Source organism: Hippopotamus amphibius, chromosome X (genome assembly GCF_030028045.1).
Source record: "Hippopotamus amphibius kiboko isolate mHipAmp2 chromosome X, mHipAmp2.hap2, whole genome shotgun sequence".
NCBI lineage: Eukaryota > Metazoa > Chordata > Mammalia > Artiodactyla > Hippopotamidae > Hippopotamus > Hippopotamus amphibius.
Genome location: NC_080203.1, coordinates 43395092 through 43413468, shown reverse-complemented (window position 1 = coordinate 43413468; position 18377 = coordinate 43395092). Strand labels below are relative to the sequence as shown.

The following is an 18377-nucleotide window of genomic DNA, read 5'->3' as shown; positions in this document are numbered from 1 at the left end:
ACTACCAGAGATAGCTTCTGGGTCTCTGAATCACAGAAAGGTCATGACTTAGATAAGAAGCCAAGGTGCAAATGAATAGATGGTGATTCTGTTGCCCACACAGTGGCAGTCTTAACCTGTCTCAATGAAGTATTACATTCACTTCTACATAAATAGCTGATAGACACTTCAGCTATCTCTTGGAAGTGAGAGACTAAGCGAGACTTTGCTATCACATTTCCAAACTCTAAAGGGAAGACTGCAGCATAGTTTTTTAAAAGTGCTTTTTACTTTAATGAAAACATTTGGTTAAAAATACAAGAATACTTTTACCTTTTAGACTGAATTGAAACATTATATCTTTTCTATCAGGTCGGAAGAACAGACTTCGGGTGTATCATTTGACCTGGCTGAGAAACAAGATTTTGAATGATGATCCAGAAAGTAAAAGAAGACAAGAGGAAATGCTCAAGACAGAGGAAGCCTGCAAAGCTATTGATAAGTTGACAGGCTGTGAGCATTTCAGTGTCCGTAAGTCTCATTTCGTGTTTACTATAGCTATATAAATTTTGCTTCCCTTCATTTGGTGAGGTACATTATTGTGAAAGGCAAAGTAAAGAAAGGAAAGAATTTGCAACTTCAAGTACAAAAATGAATGAATTTCATTATGATATCTTTCCCGTCTTTTATGTCACAATCATGGCTGTTATTGAGAAAATTTGATTGAAATAGCTATTGAAGTTAAGTTTGGTTCACTTTCTCATCTTTTTTCCCTAGCCAGTGATTCTAATTAGTTCATATGAACTGATATTTCTTCCTGCTTCTATTTAACTTCAATTATATAAATGGTGTCGATATATCTTCAGTAACCTGCAAAAAGATTTATATGACATTATCTTTCCTTGGAACATCAATAAAATAGGATTACATAATAATTCCTTTTTTCAAAATCAGAAAATCCCTCTTATTGGGTCAGGAAACTGCTGATGAAACAACTTATCTATTCCAAGTTCTTGGAAAATGTGCTTTTTTAAATGAATTTTCAATAATTTCTCATGAAAATATTGCTAAAATTTATTATTTAATGTCTCACCTCTTATTTTGTATTATTCCATTTGTTTTACCTTTGCTGTTTTTCCTATGTAATGTGTTTATTATTTTTAAGTGACCATTATAAAAAAATGAAGAAAGAAAAAATCTCCATAATTCTTCCCCTTATTGTTTGTTGTGTATCCTTCAGATATTTTTATGCATATACTTGTATCTATATATCAACAAAAGAAAAACATACTGTCATAAATTTCTTTGTCATCTCATACTGTATCTAGGGCATCTTTTCATGTTGGTATATATAGGTCTGTCTCATTCTATTGATGGACATTTAGGTTATTTCTAGAGTTTTACTATTACAAACAATGCATAAGTAAGCATCTTTGAACAGATATTTTGAGCACTTACAAGAAAGTTTCTGTTGGACAACTTTTGGGAAGAATTTCTGGATCAAAGCATTTACATATTTTTAAAGGTTTTTTTTTTTTTTTTTTTTTTTAATGTGTTTGTTTTGGCCACACTGCATGGCTTGTGGGATCTTAGTTTCCTGACCAGGAATCAAACCCAGCCCACAGCAGTGAAAGTGTGAAGTTCTAACCACTGGACCACCATGGAATTCCCTAAAGTTTTAATTTGGTTATTGCCAAATCGCTCTCCACCTGTTTCCTGGAAACACAAAAGTAAATTTCTCATGAAGACTTAGCAGCAAACACTATGCTACTATGTGCCTAGCACATAGTAGCTGTTCATTAATTGCTGATTAGCTTAAAGCATCATAAATATTACTTATTGTTCTGGCTGTGACACTACTGAAGTGCATTGCCTGCCTCACTCTTAATTATCCCAAACAGCTGAAGTATTTTTCTGTATTTTTTGCTTTTTATTTTTTTTAGAACTTTTAGTGAGATATAATTGACATAAAATAAACTGCATATATTTAAAGTGAAAAAAAAAGAAAGAAAATCCCTCTTAATACTGACCAGGAAACTTTACCATGAGTCAAAAAGAAAATTCATCAACTGTCTGCTGATTCTCATTCCCACTGTTGATATTCATGAGTTATTATTGCTAAATACTTCATATCTGATTACTATATTTTCATATCCCCTGTCTCTTTACAACCCTCCACTGTGAAATGGAGTAATAAATCCAGGGTCTCAGAGTCCTGCTCTCATCTGTCAACAACTTGGAAGTAATGTTATCCCATTCTTTGTATTTCTGAAGCAAATCACCTCTGCTCTCAGCCTTTGTTTTTTTTTCTTTCCTCTTTACTAATTGCCCATCAGGCAGAACAAGGGGCATAGATAAGAGATAGCTGGAATCACATGAGTTGCGGCAGGATATTTCTATCCTGACTGACCATTTCTGTTCTGCATACAAAGAGCCTTTCCTAGGATAAGTTTCCATATGTGTGTACATATGTACACATACACCAATAAAGACAGAAATGAGTACCCAGAGACAACTTAGGGATCAAATAAATATACTACTTTGTTCTAGTTTTATGTATCACTACTTTCCTCCAAATCATATTATGTAAGTGTGGTAGCCAGAGGTGAAAGATATTCTCAGATGCTAACACAAAAATTTATATAGCAGAACTGCCTCTTACTAACTTATCAAGTTTTTAGTTCAATAAGTGAGAGTTTGCAAAGATAGTCATTTTGCAAATCTGTGCTTTTGTTAAACAGATGAACTAGTTTAGTCTAGTTTTCCTGGCTGACCGCATTCCAACCCATCCCAGCTCTCATAACAACCAATAACACTTTTCCTACTACAGGTGAAACAGTAGAACCTTTACATAGGTGGACAGCAACATAACCATACTTGCGTGGTATTTTCATAGCCTTCCAAGGTCCACAAAATAATGGACCAACACCAATTACCACCATATATTAAAATTATCGAAAGTATTTGCTTAACAGAGAATTCCTTTGCTTGTTGAGGGTTTATTAATCATGCTTCTTTGACCTATTTCTGAACAGTTTTTTTTTTAAAGGAAGCAAAGCTAGACTCAGGGAAACAGAGACAGAGTGAGAGAGAAAGGGAGAAGGGGAGAGGAAGGGAAGAGAGAGGAGAGAGAAAATTCTTATATATTAGTCTCAGATGAAGTCTGGCTAGAGAAGACAGAAGCCATGTCTGCCAAAGAAGCAGGGTTTTAGCACAAATATAAGTCTAGAAGTAGGACAACATATTTCATAAGAGCCAGAAGGTCTAGCCAAAAGCAAACATATACTTTTTTACATTTTCTCTTTTTTAATAAAAAACCTCTATTGAAATAATTTACATTCCATAAAATACCCAATTAAAGTGTACGATTAAATGATTTGGGATATGTTTATAGAATTGTGTAACCATCACCATGATCTAATTTTCATCATTCCAAAAAGAAACCTCATGGGCATTAGCAGTCATTCCATATTTCATTCCTCTTACCATAGTCCTAAGTAGCTACTAATCTACTTTCTTTGCTATAGATTTGTCTTTTCTCCACAATGTATTTAAATGGAATTGTACATTATATGGTCTTTTATGACAAGCTTCTGTCACTTAGCATAATGTTTTCAAGGTTCATCCATGCTGTAACCTGTACAACATGTATCAGTATTCCTTTTTATTATTGAATAGTATTGCATTGTATAGATATATCACCTTTTGTTTATCCAATTTTATACATCCATTGTTTATATGTTTGCACTTTTTCCACTTTTTGGCTATTAGAAATAATTATCCTGTGAATGTTTTCATACATGTCTTTGTACATTGGCGTGAATATTTTCTCTTCTCTTAGATAGTAAGGCCGGAATGTTTTTAAAAGTGACTGACTGCACTGTTTTACATTGACATAAGCATGAAAGCTCCACTTTTCTCTTCATTCTTGCCAGCACTTGTAAATGTCAGTCTTGATTCTAGCCATCCAAGTGGGGTGTAAAGTGGCATCACATTATACTTTTGATTAGCACTTCCCTGATGAATAATGTTGTTGAGCATCTTTTCAAGTGTTTATTGATCATTTGTATATCTTCCTTGAGTTATTTATCTTTTCGTGTTGAGTTGTAAGTATTCTTTATATATTCTGGATACTAGACCTTTATCAGATATATGACTTGCAAATATTTATTCTTGTTCCATAATTTGTCTTTTCACTTTCTTGATAGTGTCCTTTGATACATAGAAGTATCAATTTTAATGAAACCTAATTTATCTGTTTCTTCCTTTTGTTGCTTATGCTTTTGGTGGCAAATATAAGAATCTATTGTCATGAAGGTTTATTCCTATACTTACTTCTAAGAGTTTTATAGTTTTAGCTCTTACACTTAGGTCTTTGATCTATTTCAAGTTAATTTTTGTACATGGATTGAGGTAAGAGGTTCACTTCATTTTTTTGTACGTGGATATTCAGTTGTACCAGTACCATTTGATGAAGAGATTTTTCTTTCCCTGTTGAATAGTCTTGGCACCATTGACCATAAATGTACGGCTTTATTTATAGACTTTCAATTCTACTCTATTGATCTATATGCCTATCTTTATGTCAGTACTACACAGTTTTGATTACTGTAGCTTGTAGTAAGTTTAGAGAGAGGAATTGTGAGTCCTCCAACTTTGTTTTTCATTTGCAAGATTGTTTTGGCTGTTTGCTACCTCTTCCAATTCCATGTGAATTTTAATCAGCATTTCTGTTTATGCATAAGGGGCCATTGAGATTTTAATAGAGATTGCAGTAAATCTGTAGATCACTTTGCATAGTATTGACCTCTTAACAATGTTAAGTCTACCCATCCATGAACAGAGGACGTATTTCCATTTATCTAGGTCTTCTTTAGTTTCTTTCAGTAATGTTCTGTAGTTTTGAGTGTACGATTTAGAGTGTTCTTGAAGGCTAATGCATACACTCCATAAAACTATACAGTGTTTTTGTCACCTTCCTTTGGGCATCAAATGTAACCAAATAACTTTTCTAAAATATATGATCTATGCTCTTACATTGTTGTTATGACATTTGCAACAACAAATACAAATACTTGATTGTTCTTAACTCTGTGGCATTGTTACTTCTTTGTATTTTATCATTGTAGTCCAACATGAAGAAACAACATATATTGCAATTGCTTTGAAATCATCAGTTCACCTGTATGCATGGGCACCAAAGTCCTTTGATGAAAGCACTGCCATTAAAGTGAGTGGTCTCCTTTTCCTTTGGTTTTTCTTTTAAGAAATTGTAAACAGAACAGTATTTGGAATATAGCAGCAGAAATGTATACCATTCTTCTACAGTTAATGTAATTTGAATATACCATGTCAATAATTATCATTTAACCCTTTTTTAGACAATTCACAGGCACCACACCAAGGGAGAGTGTGAGGGAAATCCCTGACCCCTCCCCTTACAGGACCTCCCCACCAGCACCTCACTCCCAATTCCTGTAGTCAACATGAAGATCTTCTCTTCTAAAGCCACAAACATAAGCTTTGGGTGCCACCCCCATGACTTGAAGCTGAGAAAGTCCCTGTTCTCTCTTAGTGGGGGGTGGAGAGCAGAGGGAAGGTAAGGAAAGGTGTGACAGTGGTAGAGGGGGGAAACCTCTACCATTGTAGAGGAATGAATCTGGAAGAGGAATGAAGGAAGAGAAAACCTTTGTTCTAATTACCAGGGCTATAATAGATGGGCGTGGGGAGGAAAAGGTGGCTCTATATTGCTTCCAAGCTGGATCTCTAAACACATTTTTCTCTAGAACTAATACAAGGAATGGTGGTTAGGCTTATTTGGATTACGAGTATTGTTTCCACCCTTATTAAGGTTTAACTGAACTTCTATGGATTAGCCTCTTAAGGTAACCATTTAGTGTCCCAAACAATTAAGTTGCTGATGATTCTTAATCGCATCTCATAAACTGGGGACTATTTTTATCTTCATGATCTTTTTATAATGCTCCAGAATTCAACATAAATAAGATTATTTTGTATTTATTTTATAGTAGTAAGAACTGATTAATGAACTGGCAGCATCACATAGACTCCAGTAGCTCCTAATCTGGGATATACATAAGAATCATCTGGAGCATTTGTTAAAAGTTTAGATCTCAGACCCAACTGCAGGCCAAATTAGTAAGTCTGGAGTAGGGCCTGGGAATCTATATTTTCAGCAAACATCCCAGGAGATTTTGAACTGGTTGGTCCATGGGCAAATTTTTACAGAGTACTGTTAGGGACACATCATGATAGACCCCAACAAGGTATTCATGAAATACTATTGTATCTTAGGTCAGGATCTGTTTACATGGTATATTTTATAGGCCAAAACATCACATGTGTACAATAAAGATGGGTTAATGTTTATGACTGCTCCTACATGTCTATTTGCACAATAAATATGTTCTTTTATAAATAGCACAGACTACTATATAGACAGTCTGGGTCTGTCCTGACCCAGATCACATCCCTGATCTGATCTCCCTAAATTGGGCCTTGGGTCAGCTGTCAGTATTTGGATATGGGTTTGTTCTTGGGTGTCTGCTGATTGGTCAGAGCTGCCTGGTATGGAGCTGGAAAGCAAAGAAGGTAAGTACCAACAGTCTGTTTAGCCTGACACACAGTTCCTGGTCCAAGCCCTCACTCCAGTTCTTGAATCCCACCTCATGACTACAGTGTGGTGAAACCTGTGATTCCCGGTCCTCTACCGTGACCTGAACTTGGCAATGAATCCTGTTTGGCTTTTTGTTTCCTTGGACTAGGAACCATAAGAGCCTAGAGTACATCCAGTCTATGGTAGGTTAACATGTCTGGCCTTTCTCATTCCCTACCAAGTGTGCATTGATCAATCAGCAGACTCCGAAGGAGACTACATGTCCTACGAAGCCTATATACGAATACTGGCAAAAATACAGGCAGCTGATCCAGCAAACCGGTTTAAGAGACCAGATGAGCTCCTTCATTTGCTGAAGCTCAAGGCAAGGAATTTAAAGACAGCAAACAGAGTACAGGGCAATACGAGGCTCTTATGATTTTTGGAGATTTGACCTTCGAAGGAAAACTCAATATTTAGAACCTGAATATAATTGTTCTTATTATAATAACAGACCTAAGAAAAGTTGTATTACATAGGTCTCTAAGTAGATTATGTAACTTAAAAAATCATTCTGGGTTCTATAAACCTGTTAAGCAAAAAAGGCAGGGGAATTTTCATCTTATACAGAGTGTCATTTTTGGCCTTTTGGCCATATTTGGTTTTATATCTACAGGTGTTTCCAACACTTGGTCATAAGCCAGTGACAGTTGACCTGGCTATTGGTTCTGAAAAGAGACTAAAGATTTTCTTCAGCTCAGCAGATGGATATCACATCATTGATGCAGAATCTGAGGTTATGTCTGATGTGATCCTGCCAAATAACGTAAGATCCCTAGAAATTATTGTATAACACAATTTGAGTACTTCCAACTGTCAAAACTCTTAAAGGTTTCAAAATATAAGTATCAATATCTATACTAGAACTGAGACCTAAAAGGTAAGTATAAAATGCCAGGAAATAGTAATGGATAAACAAAAATCACTGATGGCTTATGAGTCCAGACAGCTACGTCTGTTCTGCAGATAGACTTTGTCTGGCACAGCGATTTTTGTTTGTTTTTAAATGAATATCGTTTACACTTAAAATCTGAATTTCTATTGAAAAACCAATGATCTGACAATATCAGGCCAATATTACTACCTGGCCATAATCAACTGGAACCAATTTGTGCCTGCCCACTTTTATATGGAACATATGCCATACATTCTCTACCCATCCACCTTCACGTATTTATAAATGGCCCTTGTAACCATATGAGTTTGCAACCCTTGCTTTAGTCCTCTGCACCTCATAATGCATTAACAGATTTTTAAAAATTACAACACCAATATTGTAGCATTATTATGTGTATGCCCTTTCTTTATCTAGATTGTAGTACTTTAACTGTGATATATAGCAAATTACCATAAAGATTCTCCTACAGTATAAATTAGAATTTCTGATGAACAGATTCAGCATTTTAAAAGCTAATGCACATCAACTCAACTTTTAAATAATTATAAATATGAAAATATGGCACAGCATCTAAAATATGGATAGTTGTAAAAATACTATACACATCATTTGTATAAAGGGCTTGAATATAATATAATACCCCTCACACACACACACACACACACACACACACACACACACACACACACCATACATAATATAATTCACCTGTCTCTCAAATTGGATGGTAGAAATGATATTTGTCCTATTGAAAATTATATTAAAAAGGAAGGGCTGAACCAATAAATCTCTGCTTCACCCATTTTGAATTTCCCATCTTGCAAATCACTAATGTTTCAGCAGCTTAGCATTATACAAAATTCCAGGAGAAAACTTTTATGTACTCCTTTTATGTACTTCTCAGTCACTGTAGTAATGTGATATTTTGCACAGCTTTCAGAATTATCTCATGTATCTCTGACAAATTACATATAGCAATTGTCAGATCATTAGTGTAGACTTTTTAAAGTTTTGGTCATATTTAAGAATCTAATTAGCTAATCATTCTGTCGTCACCTATGACTATAAGAAATCACTGTTTATAATGTAGAAAATACTGAACCAAGCCCAGCCAAAGCCATTTATATATGAGTTCAGTTTAATTTTAGTATAAATATTGCAGTACTCTTTACTTGGAATGTCTTCCATCACTTTCTGCATCTTATTTTTCATGTCATGTTAGATAGCCTTTATTTTGAAGGTAGTGCTTTATTGAACACCACAGTATTGGTCCAAGTTTATACTTATTTAAAAAGTCATTTAGGAAGATTGAATTCTGTGTTCCACTTGACTACTAAGCAAGGAGAATTATTTTCTTTTGAAACGATCAGTTAATTATTATGGAAACAAGAATGAGAGAAGATGAGTTTTTTTAAAAATCATTTTCTGGCCTAATTAGGATACCTTAAGTGTATTCGAAAATAGAATTTTTAGCTAAATGCCCTAGTGTCTTGACCCATTAAAGGAGAAAGGACTCTAATATAAAGGAGGAGAGAGTGTCTTCTGTACTAAAAATAATACTTTTCCAAGAGTGCTAGACTACACAAGCTGTAAAGCTACAAGGGAGCCATGTGTGCTAGAGAATATCTGGTTACTTCAGGAATCATCTGAGAAGCAAGAGAATTACCTCTGAGGCTTTCTGGATTTACAGCAGCCCAGCTCTATTCTGAACAAATTTTTTGAAACAACCTTTCTTCTTCCAATTTCTTTTTCTCTCTTCCTTCATCTCTTTTCTGATTCAATTGCTCATGCGAGTGCCCAGGGAACGCATTAAAATTGCTTTTCGCCTCTGGATCCCCATTTTAGTTTTAAGAATTGTTGTTGCTGAGACAGAGACATGGCCTCAAGCACTTGGCCTGAGTACACTGGGTTTGGCAAGTATAGTTTCTGACATTTTTTCCTTTAACTTGCTAAATTGGAAAAATGATAGAGGAATTAATTGTTCATTTTAGGGAAATGTGATTAATGTGACAATATCTGTAGTTTAGGCAAGTTTTGTCACATTGTTTTATTCATCATGAAATTTAGAAATTCATAGATATTTCTTAGTATTTCATCTTCTTTCACCTAATACATCTCTGAATTGAATATATTTTAAGATTATATAAATGGGATAAGAAACTCTATATTTTTTGTGAAGGGAGGATGACTTACATTGCAAACAGTGAAAAATATTATAAGGCTACACTTTGTGAATATTTAAGCTCAAGCTATATTAAAGTTAATTTTCTATTTCTGATTTGAATGAATTGATTGATAACCATTAATTCTGTATTTGTTACTTGCTTCACACATTCCTTATTAAAGTATTCATTAATGTGCTGAAATGAATCTGAAATCAAACAAGTAATGTTTCTTCTATCATTATACATAATACTTTGTGAAATTTCAATGAATTTCTCTGTGTTGGAAATATATCTCTGCTTTTTACCAAGCTTTCTCCTAAATATAAAGGAGAATATTAAACTGTGACAAATTTATGACATAGGGAAGGCTCTTTTCAAGTGTTGGATAGCATGCTGTTTAGTACCGAAATAGAAATTTCTCTCCTCCCTGCACTTTGAACCCCTTTTTGGTCTTTATTGCTCAACCAAGCTGCTTCAATGAAAGTAGTAGTGATAAAATGTTGGACATATAAATCCTTATGAAACATAATTCCAGCCCCTGGAAATCATTATACCACAGAATATCATCATTTTACCTGATTCCTTGGGAATTGGAATGATGCTCACCTTCAATGCTGAAGCCCTTTCCATGGAAGCAAATGAACAACTCTTCAAGAAGATCCTTGAAGTGTGGAAAGACATACCATCTTCAGTAGGTATGTATAAAATTTTTCTCCTTTCAGATGATCCCAGAGAAGCTTCTATTTCCTGAAGTACCACTTTTTCTCAAGGCACATAGGGTTAATTTGGGATACTGCATACTTATTCCCTTGTAAGGCAATGTGTATGTTTGTCTTATGATTAATGAATTCACAAGGCTACCACAAAGAGGCTGATTTTGACTGTCTTAGTTGTTCATTTTCAATAAATACATAATTAAAATAGAAAAGTAATTCTTTTCCACAATAATCTATAATTTTATTTTAAATCCCTTTGCTTGCAGATTTTACACAGATGTTGAAAATGGTTTTTTTCCCATCACATTGATTTTTGGGGTTTACTTTTATCTTAGGAGACTACCAAATAGTCATAAGAGAAGAGCAAAATATTTTCATTTTATATAGTCAATAGTGTTCTGTTTAGCAAGTAATATTTCTGTGAAGAATAAAGTACGAACCGAATATGTGACATATTGGTTGTCACTAAGATTTCATCATCCTTCATTTACAAAAGAGATAAATATGACTGACTGGAGTGCCTATTAGGTACTCCTCAGATGGCAACATAAAGAAAACTGCCTTTTCATCTTCATTAGACCAGGACATTTTTTTTTCTTCCTGACCAGCGCAGGACTGCTGATCTGGGACATCTGAATAACTTGAAACTCTCATGTATGTCTCCGAGTCTTGGTGTCTACAGAGGCGATTCTAGATAGGGAACAGAATAATGCATATGAACAGTAAAAATATTAGTGTAGAATGATTTGGTTGAAGATAAGTGTTCCTGGAAGGAGGATAAGTTTAATGAGGCAAATAAAGGAGAAGGGAGGAGAGGGAGGGAGTAAGGGAGAGAGAGAGAGTGAGAGAGAGAGGGAAGGAAGGAAGGAAAGGGAAGGGAAGGAAGGAAGGGAGGGAGGAAGGAAGGAAGGAAGATGAGAGACAGGGAGAAAAATAGTTTATCAAAAATAGAGAAGCCAGTGACAAGAACAAGGATGCAGATACAAAGAATGGACTGGAGAACTCGAGGTATGGGAGGGGGCGGGGGGTGAAGGGGAAACTGAGATGAAGCGAGAGAGTAGCACAGACATATATATACTACCAACTGTAAAATAGTCAGTGGGAAGTTGTTGTATAACAAAGGGAGTCCAACTCGAGGATGGAAGATGCCTTAGAGGACTGGGGCGGGGAGGGTGGGGGGGACTCGAGGGGGGGGAGTCAAGGAAGGGAGGGAATACGGGGATATGTGTATAAAAACAGATAATTGAACCTGGTGTACCCCCCAAAAAAGTAATAAAAAAAAATAAAAAAATAAATAAAATAAAAAAACAAAAACAAAAACAAAAAAAAAATAGAGACGCCAGAAGCTTCTGAATCTCTATAAAATGGCTAAATGTGATCCACATGTGGCCTTAAAGACCAGTTTGAAAGTCTTCTTTTTAATGGACATTTTTTTCATTATGGGATGATGGCACTTTGCATTGCATCTGCAGAATCCTTTCTTTTTGCATACATAGTGTTGAGGATTGTCCTGAAAACCTACTTCAATTTCTTCAAACGTTAAGAACTCAAAGAGGATATAAAACCATTTTGTGACAAGAGGTAAATGTTTACAATATAACTGACAGATCTGGGGCAAAAAAGAAATAAGGAAATTCAAGTTCAAATGGGAAACAGAACCCCTATACTTATGCCATATTTATGCCATATTTAGACAATGCTAGGACTCAAAGAGATCTTAAAAAGCCATCTGGTACAGTTCTTGTCCTTAGGTAGGGCAACGTTTGACCTAAAACAAAGAGCTATATTAAGTCACTAAAATTGAAAAGCATCTCTCTATATGTAAAACAAATTATAGCACTATAAGGACATTATATTTTGGTCTGTGTATTAAGGGTATTTTGAGAGTATATAAAGACTGTGTTATAACACTAATATTAAGGAAATCACTCTCTTTTTCTGCCAAAAACAATGGCTTTGTTATTTAAAACTAACCTAGATCCAGATTTCCCCAATTTAAATTTTACATTTCCTTTAGATATAATGCATGTTTTTACTAATAAGATCATTGCTTTGGATTTTCAAACAAATATATAGAGACTTAGCAATCACAGCAAGTATCATTAAGCATTCCCAACTAAATCATTGGATTCTATCTCATGCAAAAGGAAGCTCAGTAGCTAGGTTAAGTGGCAGATTAATGTGTTTTAGAATTAAGGTAGAAATTATGTAATGCCATATGAACTGTGTACTTGGACTTAGCAAGTACATTGTACATTAAGTTTAGAAAATTTTGCTCTATGCAGTTGTTGAAAATATACTGCTCCCCGTGTCAGAAAATACCTTACAGTGTCAGCTGACTATATGGCTATTTACATAATTAGGTTTTCTGCTTTAAAGCAATTATCATAATCTTTATTGTCACTGAGTAATATAAAACAGGATCCAAAAGTTTAAATCTTAATAAAAATTTCCTAAGCAAGAGAAAGGCTTAGCAGTATCAAATTAGCTTTAGTTCTGTTTATAACATGGTAATTACTTGAATTATATTAGAGTTGCTAAAGTCATTATTTAAGCAAGTCTGTTTTTTAACAGTTTTAACTTTGAAAAGTTATTCAGGCTTCCATGTATGTCACTTAAGCACAAGTACAAACCCTTATAGGATATTGTACCTCAACTAGATTATAAAATAAAGAATGACTGTGGCTAGATTTGACTTTCTACAAACAGGGTAAGATTAACCCTTAGCTATTTCTGTGGTATTGGAGAATATGAATACAAAAATTAACTGAGATCTAGTTATTCACAATGGAATATTTGGTCACAATGGTGACAGTGCATAGCTGGTTTGAACACCACTGTTGAGCAGCATAGTGGCCAAACAACTGACTTAAAAGGAGGAAAAAAGAATGTATTTACTGGGACTTCCCTGGTGGCACAGTGGTTAAGAATCTGCCTGCCAATGCAGGGGACACAGGTTCGAGCATGAAGATCCCACATGCCACGGAGCAACTACAGAGCCTTCACTCTAGAGCCCATGAGCCATAACTATTGAGCACATGTGCTGCAACTACTGAAGCCTGCATGCCTAGAGCCCATGCTCCACAATAAGAGAAGCCACCACAATGAGAAGCCTGTGCACCACAAAGAAGAGTAGCCCCCACTCGCCACAACTAGAGAAAGCTCACGCGCAGCAACGAAGACCCAATGCAGCCAAAAAAATAATAATAAATAGTCTTAAAAACATAGAATGTATTTACCTGAATTGTAATAATGTTCCTCTTAATAGTCAAACATTGACTGTGTTTATAATTTTCTATCACTGACAGAAAGATATTGTGTTTTTCTGATTTTTTTAATTTTTATTGTAGCTTATGAGTGCTCACAGCGAACCACAGGATGGGGCCAAAAGGCCATTGAAGTCCGCTCTTTTCAGTCAAGAGTTCTGGAAAGTGAACTGAAGCGCAGGTCAATTAAGAAGCTGAGATTTCTGTGTACCCGAGGTGACAAGGTATAGTTTACATCCCTCAGTTAGAGCAAAAATAAAGCAAGCGATGAAAATTAAGGAAATTTATATATTTAAGCTATATTTCCCAAATTGGCATACTCTTAATAGTATAATAAACTAATAAAAATAATTTTGTGATTTGCATTAGAAACATTAATTTGGTAAATGATGAAATTTGATTTCAAAAGAAATCATTTTCAAAATGTAAAAATTCTACTTGTATCCAAAGCAAAGCTTAGCTTTTATTTCTCACAAATTCCATTATTGTCTTTGATGTGTCGTTTCTCGTGTTCATATTAATATGATATTTGAAAAAGAATGCTTGAGTAAATCTGCTTTTTGTAGTTTTCAACATAATCCCATAACAGAAGAAGGAAAAAGTTACTTATGTTTGCCAAACACCTAATTATGTGTGCTGAATACTTTAGAAGCTATCACAGTTAATCGTCACAAGTGGACATTATGTCCACTTTACAGGAAAGAAAAATAAAATTGAGATTTGGCAATTATTTATGTAATGTGATCAATTTTAACCAATTCAGATCATTTAGATGGAGAAATGAGTTTCATGACATCATTACAGTCACTACATGTCATGAGAAATAATAGTGTGAAGAAATAATTCTAGTAGGACTAGGAAACATTCACATTTGGAAGGAATTGCAGAGGATTTGAATTAATATCAGAACAAACAGGATAAAGCATTGGGCATCAAGAAAACGTATTGACTTATAAAGGCATATAATGGCAAGAACCAGTAACTGAGATCAGACAGACCTAGGATGCTGTCCCAGCTCTGCCATCTAACTACATGTAAGAACCTGGAAGTTTGAATAGTCTTTCTGAACCTTAGTTTTTTCATCTCAAAAATGGGAATATTAATAAATACTTTGGGAACAATTCTGAAAATTACCAATAATGTATATATAGTAAGCATCTCACAGATCACCTGGCACATAAAAGTGTCAAGTCAAGGGTAGCTAGTATCATCATCATCATCATCATCATCGTTATGTTACACACCCTCATAAGTATATCCATTGTGGATGTTTAAAACCTTAGTCCTAACAAGGATACCTTTGTTTGCTATTTATATTCTTGTACTGTCCTAATTTTCTTTATGGCACAAACCATATTTATACATGTTCCTCTCTAAGCCAATTGGTTTAGCTCATAATATCAGTCCATTGATGTCAGTCTGTTCCACTGAAATAGAAAATTGCACCAAGCAGAAAATTTCGGTGACCACTTAAATACCAGCAACAATGTGAACAACATCTAAATAATATATTTTCCATATATTAAAAGAAAAAGGAAAGTCAGCTTGAGTAAAAGTAGATTTTAAACAAATAGCAAAGGAGAATTGTTAACCAAACCAATCAAGAACTTTAGCAGATGAATTCCACCTACAAAAACCTAATTTTATTTAAACTATATGAAGTACAATTATATAGGATATGGTAAAAGGTTATTTTTAATTATAATTTAGACTCTATACTAATTTAAATTCATATTCTTTAATCTGAGGAAATCCCTTTCTGAAAAACAGTATGGCTTAATATTTTATTGGATGATGCAGATAAATTGACATTATAGTTGTACCTATCAAATATCAGTTTGCAATATGTTAAATATTTACTGATGGTGTCTCTTTCTCTTTTTAAAGCTGTTCTTTACCTCTATCCTGCGCAATCGCCACAGCCGGGTTTATTTCATGACCCTTGGAAAACTTGAAGAGCTCCAAAGCAATTATGGTGTTTAAAAGGTCCTAATGATTTATTGTAACAATTACAAACATCATAAATATGCAATATGCATTTTTAAATTTCTGGGATCAAATGAGCACTCAGTTTTACTGGTAGGGAAAAATTAAATCAGATACTTTACTTTTAATGTAGCACAGAATAGTTTTAATGAGAAATTCAGCTTTATATATAAAATTAACTATAGCAAGCTCTATGTACTCCAATGGTGTACAATATCTTTTGCACAAACTTTGTAACTTTTGTTACTGTGAATTCAAACATTACTCTTTGGACAGTTTGGACAGTATCTATATTCAGATTTTACAACATGGGGTTAAGAAACCTGTAATGAGTTAGATTCCAAACAGCTTTCAAAAGAGTTGGCCCTGAATGTGGGGTTTTTTTTAATAAAAATAAAAATAGCAACAAACCATATGCAAATTTGCCAAGTCCTATAAAGAACCAAAGGTTAGATTATGAAATGAAAGTAATAAGGACCAGGCATAAACCAGACTAAAGCTGAACAACCTGCATGCCTGGAGAAAACTACAGTGATAAAGGGGAAAAGGCCACCCATTTCCTGATTGCTCCATGACAGTTAAGGCCACAGTTAGAGACCAGTTGTGTTCTTTTCACCCCATGTTAAGCTGGTTTTCTCCTGATAAGAAGAAAGGAAGAAAGCCTCGGATGTTTGATTTTCCTCAGAAACCCCAAAGATGTGCAATAGCTGTTTTTAAAAACCACCGAATAATACACTTGCTAGCCTGAATACAGGACTGAACTCCTATACACATGTACTGTAGAATAAGTTGTATTTTTTTTAATACTTTAAAGTAGGTGTCAAATTCTATCCCCAAAGACAGATTGGTTGATTTATCAAAATTCTTATCTGGCCAACAGTGTGACCATCAGACAGCATTAAATATTTTCCTGATCTCAGATTAAAGTATATGAAAATTTCCCTCCAGTTATTAAACAAAAATAACAAAATGTGACAACAAAAAGTTTTGGCTGCTAATACTTGTGTTTTTCATATTTTTATTTCTATAAAATCAAAAATTAATCTAAAAGTGATAAGCCCATATGTAAGGACTTAATGTAATAGGTTTAACCTATTTAAAAAAGATTTTGAAAAAAAAATACGACTTTCATCAAATACCTAGGTCTATAAATTTACAGTAGTGAAAAAATCATGCTAGTCCATCACCCCAGTATGGTATAGACGCCACAGATAGGTGGCGTTTGGTCGCTTATGATAATTGCTACCTGGTGAAAAGCATCATTTCTGCATATCCATCCTCAATACCATGGTTAGTTCTGGGGCAATAGAGAAGCAACAGAACTACCACAAAGTATACCTCACTATAATTCCTCTAGTTCTGCTTCTAAAATCTGAAGACAGTGCTAGTGGGATAGTAATTTTCAAACTACCTGGTTAACCAAAGTACAAAAGCAGCTGATTATGTGTGATTTCATGATAGCACATTATTTCTTGGCACCTTGGTGCCAGGAATGATGATTTGGATTTTCCTAACAACTTATATCAAGAATGTAGTAGCTCAATAATGAGAATTTAGGAGAACCTGAATCCATGAATTAAAGGTAAATGTGATTCACATTTCTGTTACTGTGACACAATAATGTGATCTTAAAACTGGCTTATCCTTGAGTGTTTACAACTCGAATGACTTTTTCAATTCAGTAGTTTAAAGAGAAAACAAACTTTTATGTCAAATTATTTCCTAGAATTAGTCTTCATTATTACAAATTTGTACACCAAAAAGGCCATGGGGAACTTTGTGCAAGTACCTCATCGCTGAGCAAATGGAGCTTGCTATGTTTGAATTTCAGAAAATTTTTCTCATTTAAGTAGAGTGTAGAATCAAATCTTTTAAGAATTCATTTTTCTTCATAATATTTACTCAGTTAAGGTTCAAAAATAAGTTTTATCTTAAAATCATATTTTAATGCAGTAAGACAGTAAACTATTTTAGGAAGTCAACTCCCATTGTGCTCTGTGGCTGTTATTCTAGTAAACATACACAATAGTGAACTGCATCTACAGAGGTGTCCCAAAGTAAACAAGCAAGAGAGATTGCAAATGTGTAATTGAGCGTTAAACAATAAGGTGCTAATGAGGAAGCTCGGCACATATTAAGAAGGGAGATTGAGATGTTGAATAGCCAACTTCTGAAGGACTGAAAATATTTAAAGTGGTTTGTAGATGATGAATATTTCAAATTTAGATGTCAATCCATCTGGAATTTTTACATCCTTTGTCAGCTGAAACAAGAAAGTGAAGGGACAATTAAATTTCACAGTCAGTGCACAGTAACAGAAAAATTTATAACTACACCTCGCCTTGTAGCAGCAGCACCTGGAAGCCCTGGCCCATCACAGAAGCATTGAGAGGGATTCTTGAAAAGCCAAATTTCCAAGTCCTGTGAGTTGAAGCATGAAAGTTCTGGCAAGTTGTGAGTAGCATTGGGACAGAGTACAGTTTTATTTTAGTGTACATTAGTTTCTTCACCAAAGCCCTTGTCCAAAATAGAAGGAATTATTGCAAATGTTCAAAAACTAGGAAATGATGTATGCAAAGGGCTGACAAGGAAAGTTCGGCATGATTAGGTCTCTTGAAGTAAGGTAGGAGCCTCAGAGGAAACAGTAAGAAAGGATAATCATTAAGATAGTAAAATAGGCAAAGCAGAAAT

General features: G+C 34.6%; 1 protein-coding gene across 1 annotated transcript in view; it reads left to right on the top strand.

The window, feature by feature from the left end:
- Positions 1-15683, top strand: part of NRK (Nik related kinase) — a 142316-nt gene extending 126633 nt beyond the window's left edge. The window contains exons 23-29 of the mRNA XM_057718596.1: positions 352-510; positions 5109-5213; positions 6838-6980; positions 7272-7421; positions 10254-10413; positions 13785-13924; positions 15588-15683. Of these exons, the coding sequence (XP_057574579.1) occupies positions 352-510; positions 5109-5213; positions 6838-6980; positions 7272-7421; positions 10254-10413; positions 13785-13924; positions 15588-15683 (953 nt within the window). The remainder of the gene's footprint in view (positions 1-351; positions 511-5108; positions 5214-6837; positions 6981-7271; positions 7422-10253; positions 10414-13784; positions 13925-15587) is intronic.
- Positions 15684-18377: the final 2694 nt, after the last annotated feature.